Source organism: Loxodonta africana, chromosome 6, assembly GCF_030014295.1.
Source record: "Loxodonta africana isolate mLoxAfr1 chromosome 6, mLoxAfr1.hap2, whole genome shotgun sequence".
In the NCBI taxonomy this organism is placed as follows: domain Eukaryota; kingdom Metazoa; phylum Chordata; class Mammalia; order Proboscidea; family Elephantidae; genus Loxodonta; species Loxodonta africana.
In genome coordinates, this window is record NC_087347.1 from 78,574,463 (window position 1) to 78,592,740 (window position 18,278).

The following is an 18,278-nucleotide window of genomic DNA, read 5'->3' on the forward strand; positions in this document are numbered from 1 at the left end:
GCCTCTGACATCCTGAGTCAAACACCACCAGTATTCCCCAGCACTGAGTATTCCTGCTTAGAATGCTGGCTGACCAACCTGGGTTGTGTATCACATCATATCACATTGTATATGATTAAATATTTTAGGTAAGTTTTAAACATAACAAGAACAGAGTTGACAAACAAGTGGCTTACAGACTAAATCAAGTGGGTGGAATCGCTTTATTTTGCCTTTTCAGCTTTTTCTTTTTCAATTAAATTTGTTTCCAGAAAAAAGAGAGAGAGAGCTTTTACATAAAGCTCTAATCTTTGGCTTCTCTGGGAAAACTGGGAGATCAGCAACTCTAGGCCCACATTCCTCTCTGGCATCTGTCTTCTCCAGCTGAGCAGCAGAAGCCTCCTTGAGACCAGGGGTGAGAGGACAAGGAGAATGGACTCCCCTGCTCAACACAGAGCCCAGGATTCCCTATTGTCTCCCAGCACTGAGACTAAATGTCACTTCCCCTTTATCATGGAAATTGTGCTGTTGATTTTTCAGGACCTTCTTCTGTACTTCGTATTCCTCCCTGACCCCTGAAGGTATTTGAATTTTTGACCCTTGCAGCTGTCAGACGGTTTCGACACTTGTGCTGTGCTCATGCTCTCTTTGGAATGTCATTTGCTGTTCCAAATCTGAGCCTCATCTTCAAGGCCAGGTCCAAGGCCCACTTTCATGACCACTAATTATGGTCCTAGTTCCTCTGCTTCCACACACACAGACGGCCTAGCATTTGATTTTACACTTTGTTCTATCGTGTATTGTTTCATGTCTCTTCCCTCCTAGATTATAATATCCTTGAGGTCAGGAACTGTATCTTTCTCATGTTTTATATCTACTGCTGTAAAAACGTTAATGCTTACTCTCTCAGCCCAATTAACTCCTTTATTAATAGGCAGAGAACAGTAGCTTATTGATGCACAGAACAGTTATTGTAAAGACTATTTAGACATGGTGAAAAGAAATAGGAGAGTGTTACAAATATGACCGTTTTGTAAAAATAGGCCTAAACAAGAAGCCTGATGAGGAAAGCGAGGTCCAGAGAGGGTAAGGTCTTCTTGGAGTCACACAGTTGTGGAATAGCCTCATCTCCCTCCTAACCACTCATACCCTACCCCTGCCAGGTAGGCTGTGATATTTTCTGGTGGATCCACTTATTCCCCAAATCAGGTAACTATACCTCAACACCCTGCAGGGCCCTCTTGAGGTTTGACATTCACATATCAAAATAAGACAATTTCCAAAGTTTCTTGAGTCATATATAACAAATTGGGCAAAAGTAGTGGGTGCACATCAAACTAACCCTACCCTAACTCAGAGAAGGAGTCCCTGGTGGCCTAGATGGTTAAGTGCGCCACTACTAGCTGAAAGGTTGGCAGTTAGAAGCCACCCCAGGGGCGCCTGGGAAGATATGCCTGGTGATCTGCTTCCAAAAGGCCACAGCCTTGAAAACCCTACGGAGCAATTCTGTTCTGCAGACTTGAGTAGATTCTATGGCAACTAACAACTGACAATAACTTCAAAGAAGGCTGTGAAAAAGCCCTAAGGCACCAAGAGTCAGAATGCCAGAGATGTTTCAGTCATTGAATAAGGACATACATAATATCCTCTGCTAACGAGCAGAGGAGAGGCTGGAGCTTGAAAAGGTGTTACCCATGATAATGACCCTTTACAGGCGGGATCAAAGAAAACCAACCTGAAGGCTGACTTAGGATCTTCATTGTCTCCTTTAGACAGGGGATTTGTGGCTCATTCTAATTTCAGAGAAGTATGCCTCCACATCCAAAGGAGCCCTAGTGACACTGTGGTCAGGTGCTGAGCTGCTAACAGAAAGATCCAACCTTTTAGCCATTCCACCGGAGAAAGGTGTGGGAGTCGGCTTCTGAAAAGATTTACAGCATTGGAAACTTTATGGGGCTGCTGTACTATGCCCTGTAGGATCACTATGAGTCGGAATTGACTCCACGGCAACAGGCATCTCTCTACATCACCCCCTTCTGCAGCTTTCAAGCCTCTGGGGCAGCAGGGCTGGATTTAAGGCATGTGACTGTGCAGTGTTTAGAAGGGTTTAATGCTCTGCTGTCTCTGCCATAAAATTCTTAGGAATTTTTGAACAAGGAGGCCAACATTTTCATTTTGCTTGGGCGTGCAAATCATGTAGCTGGCCCTGCCTACCAGCTAGGGGAATTTAGCGAGGCTACGTCATTCATTTTTTCAGCAAATGTGTATTGAGTACTTCAGTAGGTGTGTCCCTTAAATTTATGTTCTTATTTTCAACTGGGAGCTCATACCTGAATGCAAACTGCCTATTCTAGGACGCCACTCAAAAATCTCAACATTGGAATTCTCCACCCCGTTCCCGTGCACTCTCTGTATCCTATTTTCTAGCCAATTAATGGCAGCTCCGTTCTCCCAGTTGCTTAGGTAAAAAACTTCTAATCATTTTTATCTCTCTCTCTTTTTTTTTTTCTTTTTTCATTGGCCATGAGTCGGAATTGACTTGATGGCAGTGGGTTTGGTTTTGGTATATCGAGTCCATTAGCAAATCCTTTTGGCTTTGTCATCAAAATATAGGGCCAATTTTATATCCCCTTTCTACTTTTAACACCCTGGTCATTATGGTAGCAATCTCTTAAGTGGTTTTCTGTCCTTGCCCTTTTCAGTACAGCAGCTAAGTCAGGTCATGGTGTTGCTCTGCCCACAGTTCTTCTGTGGCTTTCCATCTCAGCGTGGAAGTCGTGGAGCTTACCTGAAAGGTTGTGCCCATATGAGCCACACCACCCTCTCTCTGCCTCACCCTACTCTCACCTCCTGCTCCCTTTTGCCTCACTCTTCTCCAGTCACACTGCATGCTTGATGCCTTTGTACTTGCTGTTTCTTCTGCTCAGATGCTTGTCCCGCGGACATCAGTATGATCTTCTTGTTTTTCTCAGTGAGGACATCCTTGACCACAGCTTGACATTGCAATACCCTGAACCACACTCCCACCCTCTTTTTCTGCTTTGTTTTTCTCCATGCCACGCGTTGCCATCCAACTTAGTTGTTGATTGTGCTTCTTTTGCTCTAGAATGTAAATCTCCCAGGACAAGGGTTTCTGTGTGTTCTGGTCACTGTTCTATTCACGACAGTGAATATACAATAGTGGTTGATACAGAGGTGCTAAAATAAATGTGTGAATACTATGTGCCCAGCACCAGGCCAGGGAAGGTGGTCAGTAAGACTTGGCCCTCACATACCAGACAAGTATACCAGGGCTTGCATTGCACACCTGAGCGTGAGCATGGTGCACACCTCCTCACCTGCAAGTCAGGAAGGGCGATAACTCGGCTTCCAGGGGACTGGAGTACCAAGGTAAGGTGATGCACACACAGATTTCTGGAGGCTGAGCTCTTATTGAAGGGAAGGGGACAATGTACCTGGATGACAAAGCACCATGTGCAAATGCAGATATGGTGAGGGAAAGGATGGTGGTGGGTTCAGGGACTAAACAGTAAGCAGCTGGTTCAGTGGAGGTTCTTGGGTGGTGCATATGGTTTGCTCTCGACTACTAACCTTAAAGGTTGGTGGTTTGAACCCACCCAGTGGTGCCATGGAAGAAAGGTCTTGGTAGTCTTCTTCTGTAGAGATTACAGCCAAGAAAACCCCTGTGGAACATTCTACTCTGTAACACATAGAGTCACCATGAGTAGGAATCAACTCGACAGCAACGGATTTGATTTTGGTTTTAGTTTTCTGTGGTAGAATTCTCACCTTCTGTGTGGGACACTCAGGTTCAATTCTTGGCCAGTGTACCTCATGAGCAGCCACCACTTGTCTGTCATGGAGGCCTGCATGTTGCCATGATGTTGGATGGGTTTCAGCAGAGCTTCCAGGCTATGATGGACTAAGAAGAAAGGCTTGGTGACCTACTTCTAAAAAATTAGCCAGTGAAAACCCTGTGGATCCTAACAGTCAAATCTGCAGCTGATCGTGGGGGATGGCGCAGGACCAGTCATTGTTTCATTCCATTGTGCATGGGGCCACCGTGGGTCATGGCCATCCTGACAACAGCAGTTTAGTAGGGCTGGAGCTCAGGTATGAATTTGGGAGCAGTGACAGAAGAGCCAGGACAGGAAACTGGAGTCTGATTTGTGTGTTAGGCTGAGGGATTTGACTTAATCCTGAGGGGGCAGGGAGTCATTAAAGACTTTTAAGGAGATAGGGTGTCTCTACATAGAAAGGTCTGGTTCCTGGAGCATGGATCCTGGGAAAGCAGGGCAGTGGTGAGTTAGGAGGCTGCCACAGGAATCTTGGCAAGAAGTAATGGTGGCTTAAACCGAGGCAGCAGCGGTGGGAAGACGTGGATGGATGCAGAGGATGTTAGAGCCTCCTAGTTACTCGAATGACAGCATTTTTTTCTGGTTTTAGATGCAGTTATTCCGGGAGACAGGAAGATAGACCGGCTAACTTTATGTGTAGCTTTGATTTGTGTTGCCAGAGAAATGCCTATGGTTTCTGATCCAAGTGTTTCTGGCTCCATTCCCTTTGGCTAAATAAATGTACCCCTTTGGAAACAAGGACGCTTTGTACTGTTACCGGACTGCTACCTTGTTCTAAACTACCATATGGAATCTGTCTCAACAGAATATACCAATTTTCCTAGTAACACAAGCACACTTTGTACTTTGGTCAAAATGTTCTGTTTCTCAGTGCATTTAAATCTTTCTGTATATCTATGAGCCATACATAGGAGCAAATTGTGTATTTAATCTGCAGTCTTAAGGGTGAATAGATGTTAGGATTGCTGTTTTCTCCTTTTGGAATTTTTGTTCTGAGTTTTAAAGACACTTACCCATCTGTTTATGACTTTCAAGTGAGTGTTCTAAGTGGAAGCGATGAATAATTATGTGAATTATGAAAGATGTATTGAGGGGTGCTGTCAATTTTTCTTTTTTCTATCTTTCTCAGCTGTTTGTACAGCTTTAAAAATGTCTAACATAAGCAGATAGTATTTATGAGGAATTCAAACAAATATCTAAATGTATCTAAAAATATCTGTGGATTTTTATCTGGATTATATCTTTTAGGAGGAGACCTTAGGGTGCAGGGTTGCTTCAACTGCATTTCAAAGGATCTATTCTTTTTTTAAATCATCTTTTGCCCATATCTTCAATTATTTATAGATAATGTGTATTTAATATTATCATGTTACAAAATTGTTTTGATAAAAAGTGGTATGTTGGATTTACTGTTGAACTTCTTTACAGAAATAGAAATTAAGTTGAAATTAGTATTTTTAAAGCAGTCTTATATTGTGTTTCCCTCTAGCCAAATATAGTAGATGATTAGGAATAATTCAATTCATGTAACTCTGTAACAGAACGAGTTGTATCTTCCTCTACCCACAAGGGGTAATTGATTAGTTCCAGTTACTTCTTTCCACAAGGGTTTAGATTTCTGACTGTAATGTATAAAGACTTCAAAGAGTTTAGAGTTGGCTACATATATGCAAATTAAATTATACAGCAATTTTCAAAATATGCTTTTGCTCAGTATTAATATTGAGCCAAACCAGTTGAAAATAGCAGTTGGAACAAAGACTTCGTTTGTCAATTTTTATTCCTTTTGCTTGTAGTTAAAATTCTGTTGGGAGTTGAGTAAATTTAAATGTAAATAAAATGAAACATCAACATACTTCAACTCAGAGAACTGGTTACCATGTTATTAAGTCACAAAATTGCGTAACTTAATATTATAGGCCTAAAGCAAATGCTAATATATTTTGACCTTGGTTTGTCCTTGACATTATTCTTTGGTAATTGCTGGCAAGCTGACAATCAACAAAGGAAACCAGCGAAGCGAAGGAGAATTATATAAGAGCAGTTTGGAGGGTCTTACACTGTGTGTTGTGGTGTTCTGAGGTGTTGACCACCCTTTTCTATTACTGTCTACTAGCTCACCTTCCAACCGTTCTTGAGTTGGCTCATGTAGGTAGATCTGTTCTAATCCTAAGTAGCTGGGATTTAATTTATTGATTTCATCCTCTATGTAAAAATCTAAGCAGAAGTACATGTATTAATAATCACAGGCTATTCCTTCTCTCTTGTCACATACAAAGATACATATTTGCATATATGTATCCTATGCCTATAGTATGCCTAATTAATTCATCTCTTCAGAAGAAGTTCTGGTATTGTCACAGATGTTAAGAAGAGTGTTACTTAATTCTATAAACCATTTCATCTGTACTTAGGAAAATTATCCAGAAAGTAAATGTTGGAAAAATGACAATCTTTGCTGACTAAGCTTTTCCTTTGTGTTGATTGCTCCACATGGACAGGCCTGGACATGTTTGTTTTATGTACCTAGGTTTACAAGTATGCCTTTAGGTTTTTGGCTAATGTGTTAGAGAGTGGTATTTAGGTAAGAACATGTGAATATGAATAATAAATGTTTATTAAAAAAAAAGCTACTCTCTAAGCATTGATGACTTAAAGAGACTAGAAAATATTCATGATTTAAAAAAAAAAGAGAGAAAGAAACTACACCACAGAGTGGTGCTAATTTTACTGCCTCCTATGGTATTCTTGGAAACCCTGGTGGCGTAGTGGTTAAGTGCTACGGCTGCTAGCAGTTCGAATCCACCAGGCGCTTCTTGGAAACTCTGTGGGGCAATTCTGCTCTGACCTGTAGAGTCGCTATGAGTCGGAATCGACTCGACGGCAGTGGGTTTGGTTTTTTTTTTTATGGTATTCTTGTAAAAGGTATTCTAAAATAAATCTTAGCTAAGAGCTAAGCTACTTTAAATTTCCGGTTTTGGAAACATGTTTATGTTCCTATGTCAGAATGCATTATATTTTCATTGATACTGTAATCCTTTATGATCAGTTATGAGTCTGGATTTTTTTTTTTGGTAGAAAATCCTCATTATTTGGTATGCTGAGCTTTTGCTCTCATGGGCTGGCTGACCCATTATTGGTATTGGTGTTCTCTAAAATGTAGGGATGGCAGATGGCAGGACAACTCTAGTGTATACCTGTGAGAGCTTCCTGAACATGTTTGGGAAAGTACATTACCACTGAATGGCTTACCAGGAAGGGCGGTGTTGAAGAAGTTAGTATTTGTAAGCAACAATATCTTACATGAATTAAAGGTGAATTGTGTGTGTGTTTTTTTTCCCGTTCAGATTTTGGGGTAAGTGCATTCTTAGCAACAGGAGGTGATGTTACCAGGAATAAAGTAAGAAAAACTTTCGTTGGTACCCCATGTTGGATGGCCCCTGAAGTCATGGAACAGGTAAAAAATTATGATATTTTGATTGACACAGTACAGTAGTACATATCATTCATATACTAACATTTTATTTAAATCCATCATTTTAGTAAAATGCGTCACATAACTAAGATTTAATTCCTGCTTGCAAGGACTTAACAAACTAGTATGAAAATTGTGAATACGTAGCAGTGGACTTCCCTCAGAATATTGACTGTGTGATTTGTAACATGCCTGCTACGTAATTGTGTTTTTTTTCTTTCTGGTTCCCATCTTAGGTGAGAGGCTATGACTTCAAGGCTGACATGTGGAGTTTCGGAATAACAGCTATTGAATTAGCAACGGGAGCAGCGCCTTATCACAAATATCCTCCTATGAAAGTAATTACTTTTGGAAATAATATGTCTGACTTGAAATAAGACTTAGAGGAATCTGTCCCCTGATTCTCTTAAATATAGTCATTTTTCTTTTAGACTTGAGGAGAGTTAGTGGAAGGATGCAGCCAAGTTAAACGTTGTCTGACGTTTTTTCTGTGGACAGAATAGAACAAAGGTCGTACGTTGCCCAGCTTTGAAGCTTGCTTTACATTCTTAGCACATGGCTGAGAAGAGAACGTGATCAGATCGGCTGATGGAGGTTGATCTGCTGATAGAGGTTGATCGCTGTGACAAATGCTAGTCATTAGTCTTTTTGATAGAGCACACCCACTTCCCCAAAGAAAAGCTAAAAATAGCCTATAGTGCTATCATCTTTGCAGATGAACTTCCCAAAATTTCAGGGCTTTTTTTTTTTTTTTGTCTTTAAAATGGTCTATAATATTTTAGCCCTGCCCTCATACTGTCATGCTGGTGACTCATTCATGTAAATGAACCACAGTGTTTTTCAGAAATAAAATACATTTTGGATTCCATTTTCAGGTTTTTGTTGTCTTTTAACCAGCTTATGTCATTATTTCTCCTATTTTGAGACGGTTACCAGGGTTGATTTACCCTCCTGGATTTTGTTTTGGGGATGATATACTTGAGTGGGGAAACCCTAGTGGCATAGGGTTAAGAGCTATGGCTGCTAACCAAAAAGTTGGCAGTTCGAATCCCCCAGGTGCTCCTTGGAAACCCTGTGGGGCAGTTCTACTCTGTCCTATAGGGTCGCTATGAGTTGGAATCAACTTGACAGCAGTGGGTGGATGGGCATACTTGAGTGAAAATTATAAAGGTATTTTATAGATAATATGGCCCATGGGGAAACCCTGGTGGCATAGTGGTTAAGAGCTATGGCTGCTAACCAAAAGTTCGGCAGTTCGAATCCACCAGGTGCTCCTTGGAAACCGTATGTATGGGGGAGTTCTACTCTGTCCTGTAGGGTTTCCATGAGTTGGGATCGACTCGATAGCACTGGATTTGGCTTTTTTTGGTTTTATGGTCCATGATTGCTTTATTTTTTTCCTAGGCAAATATTATAAAAATATAGGATGATTAAAACAAACAAAAAACTGAGGATAAAAAAGTTAAATAGTTTTACTGATTGAAAAAGTAATACATTCCTGTTATAGAAAATTTGGAAGTTTAAGTAAGTTTAAGTAAGCGTGAAGAAGAAAATAATTACCAGTAATTCCATCAGCCTCCTAGAATCCCTGTTAAGATTTTACTGTAGTTCATTTCATTGTTTCTCTCTTTCTTTCTATGTGTATGTGTGTGTGTGCGTATATATATATATATTTAATGTAGTTAAGATATTAAGTCTATCTGCTTGTGTATCAATTGTCTATCCGTCTCTCACTGATTTTGTTAGTTGAAAAGTTAAAGTTGAGGTGTAAACAATTGAAATGACCTTTCAGAAAAAAAAGCACTGAAGCAACTCTGAGGACTTTTTCTTTTATCTAGTTTTTCTGGATCATTCTTCTTATTCTTTGTTTTCATTCTTTCCCTACTTCTCAGTGTTTCCCACCTGAATCCAAAGTCACACTTGCTAATCCCAGCCTGAAGTGCCACAAGACTTCCTTCTGAGTTCATGTTGTCTCACTCTCTTCTGTTTGCTATTATCCTCCACAAACAATAAACTGTCACTTTAATCCTTCATCTAGTCACACATCTGAAAGTGTTTGAAAAGAGTCTTGCATGTATAACATCTGCGTAAATTAGGGCTGATTTATGCGTTAATGAGATTTACTCATTTCATAGGTCAATATTTTGCTGGGAATTCTACCATTTCTTAAGCAAATTATCTTGATGTTGATATGAAAGACTGGAATTTTTTTCTTTTTAATTGAAGTTGTATTCTGATTTTGTTTTACCCTTTTTCGGAAGAAGCATGGCCTTTTGATCTGATTATGGTCTTTGGCAACTCAGTTGTAGTCTGGCTATTGTTCAGTGGCTTGCTGTCTCAATTTAACCAAGTTTTTAAGCAATTTTCTGCATGTATTTTTAGGCACCAAAAAAAAAAAAAAAAAGAAATCATGTTACTTCTTGGGATGTTGTCGATGTATTTTTAGGCTTGGTAATGTGTTACAAAAGCCTTGAGTACAGGCGGTGCCTTACCATGAATGACCTGCAGACATGAACATTCACTACTGCTCTGGCCCTCTTTCCCAGCCAGAGTCCCAGCCTTCACTATGCTGGGTTTGGAGCTATGTGCTCCTTGAGGCAGCGTGAGAGCCAGTTCCCAGGAAGCTCTGTCCCGGGCCCTTTGGGAGATTCACTCTTAACACGTAGAGCAGATTTTATAAGTCCTGTGAATGGAGTTAAAAAAAAAAAACGTTAAAGGGCACATGAACAGATTTGCAAAAAGAAATTAATGCTCTCAGTACACAATTTCTGGAAAATTAAAATCATGGGACGGAAATTTGGTACCTAACCAAGGATGCTCTTTGATATTTTTGTGAAAAATTAACAGCTGAATTGTAGCAGTTACTGTGCTCAAACTCTGTCTTCATGTTTGTTTCTGCCACAGGTATTAATGTTGACTTTGCAAAATGACCCACCCACTTTAGAAACAGGAGTAGAGGATAAGGAAATGATGAAAAAGTATGGCAAGTCCTTTAGAAAATTACTTTCACTGTGTCTTCAGAAAGATCCTTCCAAAAGGTATGTCAAACTCAGTGGATAAGTTAATGACCTGCCGTAGTCATGACAAAGCTTTGTTTGTGATGCAGAAAGGCTATGTGAGGACATCTAAAAGGTGCTTCTAGTCTCCAGGGAAAGCCTGTTTGACCCCTGGATTTCCAACCTGTTAGTAGAAGACAGTGCGAGTCAGAGGGAGCTGAGTGAGTGGAGGACTAGGGGGAGGCAGAGGGAAGTCTTTGATGATAATAGGATTCACTGCGTTTGTTAGGTGTGGGCTGTATCATCGTAGGAAATGAAGTAAAACAAATTAAAAGAAATTGGCAATGCTGCATCCAGAAGCTGAGCTAATATTCTGCACCGTGTAGGTTGGGCTGACCTCTCAGGATTTGAGTATCCTGCTAGCTCTAGTCTAAACCAAGCAGAGCTATTGAATTTTGCATGAGCTTCCTTTTTTTTTTCCCTTTTAGTTGCAGAACAAGTTGTTTGTGCTGTGTAAAAGATTATCAGTAAAGAAGATTAAGGAGATTTTTACCTTAGGTTAATCATATAAACAGAAACAAATGACTTTAAATTTAAGTTAGTGTTTACTATTTATTCTTGGGTTATTGCCGTGCACAGTGGTGTGTTTATTTTCAGAGTTTGTTTTTCTCCTTAGTTTCTATGTCTTTGAAATATGCTGGGTGGTGATAATAGAGTCCAGTGTTCTTTATCACTTTCAGGGGAGTGCTGATGATGTGAACCATGCATTGCCTGGATATGCCCTTTCTGTTCAGCTTACCTGTGTGTGGCACTGTTCTAACATACTGTGAATGTAGGCTTAGAGACCTGGAGGAACCCCTGGGAAGTTACCATCTACCCTAATCCATCCAGGGATCCAATTTGATATTTACATTTTAAAACTTAATAACTGACTTTTCTTCTGAAACTTTCTTTTTTCAGGGAAGGACCTTGCTTTTCAAACCTATTCCTTTAATTTTAAGTTCTCTATGAAACTGGTTAAGCACGGTAACCAACTGTTTGAGTAGACGCCCTTCTCTTTATTAAACACAATTTCCATTATTTTACTCATTCTTTGGTAGCTGCTCTTCATTCTTTTAAATTCTACTGAAATTGCTGTAAATCTTTTTCACGTTAGTCACTTTTCTCACAGAGCTAGGTCTAAAGAGTGTTTGCTATTAAACAACAGTTTTAATAATAATCTTGTAATTATGTATTATACAAGGTATGATTACTTTGTTACACCTATAGATTATTTCTGCCGAAACATCTCAGTTGTTGTTTATAATTTATATTAGTAGTTTAAGGATTTCTTTTAGGTATTTTGTCTAAAACCTAATCTGTTCTCACTGTTGGGCAATTGCCCTCTATAACAAACAATTTTAGGCTGTTAACGACCCACACAGACTTCTTTGAAAGAAAAATACATAGGCATTGAGTATGTATGTGAGAGGTTTGAGCACGAAAGAGTTATGTGAAATGTGAGAATGGAGAAAGTAACATTGTTAAATTATTATATAGGATGTTCTTTGTAAATATGCATCTGTTACTGAATTAATGGATGGTACAAATGGATAAATTCTTTACTACTAACCGTAAAGGTTAGCAGTTCAAGCCCAGAGGTGCCTTAGAAGAAAGGCCTGGCAATCTGCTTCCGAAAGGTCATAGCCTTGAAAACCCTATGGAGTGCAGTTCTACTCGGTGCACATAGGATCTCTATGAGTTGGTATCAACCTGCTGGCAACGGGTTTATTTTTTTTTTTAACATATAAACATTTGATAGCTGTACAGTTCTTAAAGAAACCATGTGTATTTTTAGTGATTTCTGCCTTTGCTTATTTTAAGGGTTCTTCTTCCTTTGTCTCTACTTCCACATGTCTTTTAATACTCTGTTCAAATGCCACATCTTAGATACACCTGGGTACGATCCCTTGCTCTACTTTATCTTGTCTATGTGACTTTATGTGACTTAGTTTCTTCATCTGTAAAATGGGACTAATAACACCTACTTCATAGGATTGCTGTTAGGATGGAATGAGATAGGGCATATAAAGCACAGGGCCTGGTAGTTTCTAAGTGCTCAGGAAATTAGAATTGCAGTTCATTTTTCACCTTTTTTCCTTAATCAAGTGGAATTATTGCAACTCAGTTTTACTACAGTATTTTGAATATTTGTCTGTGGTAGTGCTTATCACACTTATATTTATTGATTTACACACCCAACTTCCTCAGGTGCTTGTAAGTTGTTTAGAAGGAGAGCCCATACTACTCATCTTTGTGTCCAGAGTCTGGTCTGTATTATGTACTCAATACTATTTATTGAAAAACCAGAGAGAAGATATGGGGCTTGGCAATCTGGAAGCGATTTGCATCCACTGAGAAGTTTCAGCAACAGAAACCAGATTAGAGTGGGTTGAGGTGTGAAAGGAAGATTTTTGATGGTTTATATTTATTTCTGTTGCCTGCATGTAGATCATTTACTTGTAATCCAAAAGCAATTGGCTGGTACCAAAGCCAGAGTATTGCTGAGAGCCCTTTTAGGAGGGAATGAAAAATATCCCGGAGGAATAGGGACCAAGACAAATTCACTCCTATGTAGGAACCCACAAGCTAACTGAGAAGGGGCTGTGCCTTCTGGAGACTTTGGGAGCTCCTGGAGCCTTCTTAATAGAAGAGAGCTGGGGTGTTGGACTGTTTTCCTCATCCAAATATGTGTTCTGCATTGGCGTAGACAAAGGATTGCTTATATCTGCATAGCAGATCATCTTGCTGTTTCTTAAAAAAAGAAAAAAACATCCTCGATCTTGTGGATTACAAGCTTTGTGTGGATGGCAACTATAAAAAGAACCAGCGTTTTCTTTGAGGAACCGGGGGTGGGAGTTGCATAGCTAAATCCATAGGAAATGTATGAGATTGGGATAATTTCTTTTTGGGGGAGGGGTGGAGTGAAAAAGGCAGAGCTGCCCGAGGTCAGTGAGCTGTTAGAATTTAGTAATGCACTTGGTTAGAACTATTCAAACTGTAGCATATTCATCCCAAATTCTTTGAGAATTAGTCTAAGTCTCAGTGGGCTTTGGCTCATGCATATGTATTAAATGAATCCTTTAAGAGATTTTTTTCTGAGAATGTTGGTACTTGCAGACCACTGCATTGTTTTTAAGGGTTGTAAATTGAATCATCATTCAAAATCCGGGCCTTTAGTTTGGTTGCTGGTAGCGTTTTAGCATTTCTTGTAAAACAGTATTTGTATTTATAGTATATTGTATTACTCTGTATTTGTTAGGGGCCATGTTTTTTTTTTTTTTTATGTAAGACAGAATTCTTTCTTGGTAGTACTCAGCTAGAAGGCAGGCACACACAGTAACTGGTTGTATGCTGGTAGTTGCTATAGTATAAAGCTAAACTAAACACCAAAAAATCAGAACCTCAATTCAGATTGGCAGCAGCCACCTTAGCTCTCTTACGCCTTTTACAACTTTCTTCCCTCCCTCTTTTGCTGTTCTTTTCAGTTCCATTTTCCATACTTCTTTATGTACATAGTTTGGCTCACGTAGGAGACCACTCCAAAGCTGTGGATGCTTTGGCTTATTTAAACACAAAAAGGAACCAGTGACCTGCTATTTAGTTATTCTCTGTATAGAATAGGCAGGAACGATTATTTAAGTCTATCGAAAAAAGAATGGGGCCCCTTTAAACTAGTTCTCATTTTTCCTGTTGTGGTGTTTTCGCATTTGTTGAGGTAGGCTAAGAGTGGAGTGCAGAGAAAGGCATTCTCTCTGCTATGTGCTGTTCCCCTTTACATTTTTGGTTACCATAGAAATGACCTTGCTGGGGAAGGGAAAGTCTTTCCCAGCCCTGTAGCTCAAGGTATGTCTGGCATTTTCCAAGTCCTCTCTGTGTCCGTGGGTGGTACACTGGCAAGAGAAGACACTTTACTCCTCATGTGTAGAGGAGAAAGTAGGGGGTGCAGAGAGGAAGGGAAACATTTGACTCCCTACCTTAGGCTCTCAGCTGTGCACAAACTTACCCTGTTTTTTTTGTTGCTAGCATGAGTCTCATTTTCATTGCTACATTCTCCTGTTCCACACTACATTGAGTTGATACTGAGAATTTGGGGCTGACTAAATCTAGCTCCAGCAGTTGCAGTACTCTGTCCAGATGTCTAGCAGCATGCATATTACCTTATATTTCATTATAGTATGAAACTGAGTTATAGTGAGCTTTTTTTTTTTTTTTTTTCTCTTTCCTTCCTTTGCTAGGCATTGGAAATATAAAAAAAGGGATGGTATGTGGGCTCACCCTTGGAAGGGCTTATAACCTAGTGTGGTGGGTGGGGAGACATGGGAACAGATAATTGCAGAATACGGGTGTGGGCAGAGTGGTGTTTGAGCATGGCTTAGGGAGCAATGATTCGTAGGAGCTGGGGGCGGTGTCCCTGAGGAGGGATGACACCCTCCCAGTGTGGGGTGACATTTCAGTTGGCTCTTTACTGTTGAACAAGGGTGTTCTAGTTGGTTGGGGAAAAAAACAAAATTGAAGCAAGAAAAGAGAAGTGTTCTTTGTTGTGAAAGAGCAAGAGATGGTGAAGACATCAGTGTAGCTGGAGGATAGCATTCACACAGGGTGTGGTGAGAAACCAGGCTGGAGGAGTCAGGGCCTAAAGCCTGTAAGGCCTGCTAAAGAGCTTTGGCTTTTATTGCTGTTAGCCCAGATAAAAAAAGATCAGATTTTTTGTTTGTTTGTTTGTTTTTGTTTTTAAAGAAGCAAACTGGGTGAGCTGTCTAGAAGATGGCTTGGAATGAGGGAGAGAGAAGTAGCAGAGACACCAGCTGGGAGGCTGTTGTAACTCTATTGACAAGAGGCGATGAAGGTTTCAACCAAAACAGGGGTCTTGAGTTCCTTAATCATTCTGATTTTCTTAAATTTATTTTCACTTAAAAAAAAATTAACTCTAAGTTATTTTCTGTGCTGCTTGTTTGTTTTTAATTTTGTTTCATGTTGTCAGGTAGGCAGACATGACACCAGATCTTGCTCAGTCGTCTGTTCTTTAACTGCTACCTTGTGCTCTCTCAGTAGCACTTCTTCCACCCAGTGCAATTCAAAGGTAATCTGATGCCCCTCCTATAGTCTGACGGTGCCTGACTCTCACCTGCTAGGTTGTAAGCCGAGGAAGGCAATATTTATGCATGTTGTGTTCACTGTAGTAGGCCTAGCACCTAGAGCAATGCCTGACAGGTAATAGGTGCTCAGCAAATATTTATTGAGAAAAATGAAAGAATGGATTTGGAACAGCTTGAGGCAAAACAAACAAACAAACAAAAAAAAACAGTGATAGTATACACTAAAATAATAACCACGATTAAATCATGTAAAATAGTAGCCTCATTTTTGAATTCTAGTGCCTGTTTAACAAAGTAAAAATTCATGAATTTGACAGAGTTTACCGAGGGATATGGCCCACAAAAAATCTATAATGTAGCCCACCTGTTGTTGAGAACTTTATTTACTCAAGGCAATTAGCGATTAGTGGCTGCTTATTGCAGTGGATGTGGGGATTAGGGGTTCTTTGTGAAGTTGGTTATCCGTAGTCAGTGTTCTACTTGGAGTCTGAGGAAAAGAGAGGTAACAATGTAAACAAAATTTCTTTGCAGAGGAATAGAGTTTATGGCCTCTGTGGACTTGAACACAGCTTATACACTGACACACTTAATGACATTTCTTAATCCTTTCATATGCTTGGGTTTGGTCCCTGGGAATATCTTAGTGGAACTTTCTGGTTCCAAAGCAGGGCTTTCCAGCCTTTTCAAGTCTGAGGACTCCTTTTAAACTTGCACCTTCCCCAAGCATAATCATCTATACCATCGATAATCACTGCCTGAGAGGAAATCTAATGATGTTCAGTAATGCTTTCCTACCCCTCCCAACATTTTTTCTTATGAAAAATTTAAAAGACACAGAAAAAGGATAGTCAATTGTTCACTTGTGTACCAGCATTTAGATTCAACAGTGCTTAGCATTTTGCCACATTTGCTGTTTGTAGTTATCCGCATTTTATTTTACTGAGCTGTTTGAAAGTAACAGTCTTAATTTTTTGCTTACAGCTTTTACAAATGACATTTCCCTACATAACCACACTACTTTTCCATACCTAAGAAAATTAGCAATAATTTTCTGATGTTAACTAGCATGTTCACATATCCCCAGTTATTTCCAAAGGTCTTTTGAAGCTCTGCATACCTCCCTTGCCAGCAAACCTAGGCTTCAGGCAGGGGCCATGTGTGGTGCTTGGTTGTTGCTTCTTAAGTCTGTTTCACTCTGGAACAGTCTTCTCACTCTCCCCTTTCCCCCATGACACTGACTTTTTGAAGTGATCAGGCCGGTTGTCTTGCTGACTGGTCCAAAACTCTACATTTAGCTGCTTCTTTTAGAAGGAACTATTAATGAAGAAGGAAACCCTGGTGGCATAGTAGTTAAGTGCTGTGGCTGCTCACCAAAAGGTCGGCAGTTTGAATCTACCAGGTGCTCTTTGGAAACTCTATGAGGCAGTTCTACTCTGGCGTGTAGGGTTGGTATGAGTTGGAATTGACTTGATGGCAACAGGTTTGGTTTTTTTTTTGGATTGATGAAGGAAGCTATTCTTTAAGAAAGAATGACAATTAATAAATGTAGACGTGATAGAATTAGAAAATCAGTATTCTGCAAACCCCCATGAAATAATTATTTTAGACAAAGATGTTAAAACCATTAGGTGAAAGGGTTTTCTTGAAACTTGATATTCATACAATGCTATAAAGTATTACTCAACAGAGTATTTGCTAATCACAACGGGGAAAACTCCCTTTTACCATGGAGAGATTTGGGGCCTGGAGACCAAGTGATTAAATTTAGCATCACGAGTAGCGGAATAACCCAGCATTACACACCTCCAGTATGCTGCAGTAAAAAACACACAACATCATCTGTGAGGTATTCTTGCCAGAAACGCTTGACTAAGCCTGATCAAGCCTTTAGACCTAACTTTGAATTTACAGGGGATACAAGTTAAATGACACTACAAGGAAATATTCAGACAGATCTAGTAATCCTTTCAAATGAATTTCCACTTTATTAATCCTGGTTGCATTTACCTACACCTGAAAACAGTAGTCCACATACATTTGAGGCAAGGTTATTCATTGGGCAGACAGTGCTCGTACACAGGGATTTGGGGAACCCTTGCAGTAGCTCCTGCTCCTAGGGTTTTGTAGTGCACAGTAGACAGTAATTTCTTTTATAGGATCCTATTGCGGCTTTTGTATGGTTTCTTAATAAATACAGGAATTTAACTCACAACTGTGTCAGTCTGCCACCTTTTAGAAACACTGAATTCCTTTAGTGAAGTGTAAGGATGAAGAATGGATAAATTGATCATGCCCCAAGCATTTAACTTCACAGGAGTTTATATGTTTTGCAGCAGAGGTGTTTGGAATGAACTGGAAATTTGGCACTCTTATATGGTGCCAGCTTATGATTAATTTAGTTTCTGATTTTCTTTTCCTAAATTGGTCTTCCAGAAATACTGTAGGTTTAAGTTGTTACATCAAGGCGGTGTATTTATTGAATGGTCCTTATTTCAACTCTGATTTATTATTGATCTTTCAGGCCCACAGCAGCAGAACTTTTAAAATGCAAATTCTTCCAGAAAGCCAAGGTAACATGCTTAAAAACCCAAGTAAATCTGCTATTTGAAATCACTACGGATTTCCATGTGTGATATTTGATTTTAAACTGTTGGGATATTTGTTTTGCAGAACAGAGAGTACCTGATTGAAAAGCTGCTTACAAGAACACCAGACATAGCCCAAAGAGCCAAAAAGGTAAGTGCTGCTAGCCTGTGTGACCCCGTGAGAGCCACTCCCCACCCCAGGAAATGAGACCCATAGAAGAATAGGAAAAAGATTTGCACGTGTGTGT

General features: G+C 39.8%; 1 protein-coding gene across 12 annotated transcripts in view; it reads left to right on the plus strand.

Annotated features, from left to right (window-relative positions):
* STK39 (serine/threonine kinase 39) overlaps window positions 1-18,278 on the plus strand; it is a 420,086-nt gene that overhangs the window by 125,509 nt on the left and 276,299 nt on the right. For all 12 annotated transcript variants that reach the window (XR_010322295.1, XM_064287029.1, XM_064287028.1 and 9 more), the window contains exons 6-10: window positions 7,184-7,293; window positions 7,548-7,649; window positions 10,216-10,349; window positions 17,967-18,015; window positions 18,116-18,181. Coding sequence is in view for 11 of the 12 variants with exons in the window: in XM_064287029.1 (XP_064143099.1) it covers window positions 7,184-7,293; window positions 7,548-7,649; window positions 10,216-10,349; window positions 17,967-18,015; window positions 18,116-18,181 (461 nt within the window). In the remaining variant the exon portion in view is untranslated. The remainder of the gene's footprint in view (window positions 1-7,183; window positions 7,294-7,547; window positions 7,650-10,215; window positions 10,350-17,966; window positions 18,016-18,115; window positions 18,182-18,278) is intronic.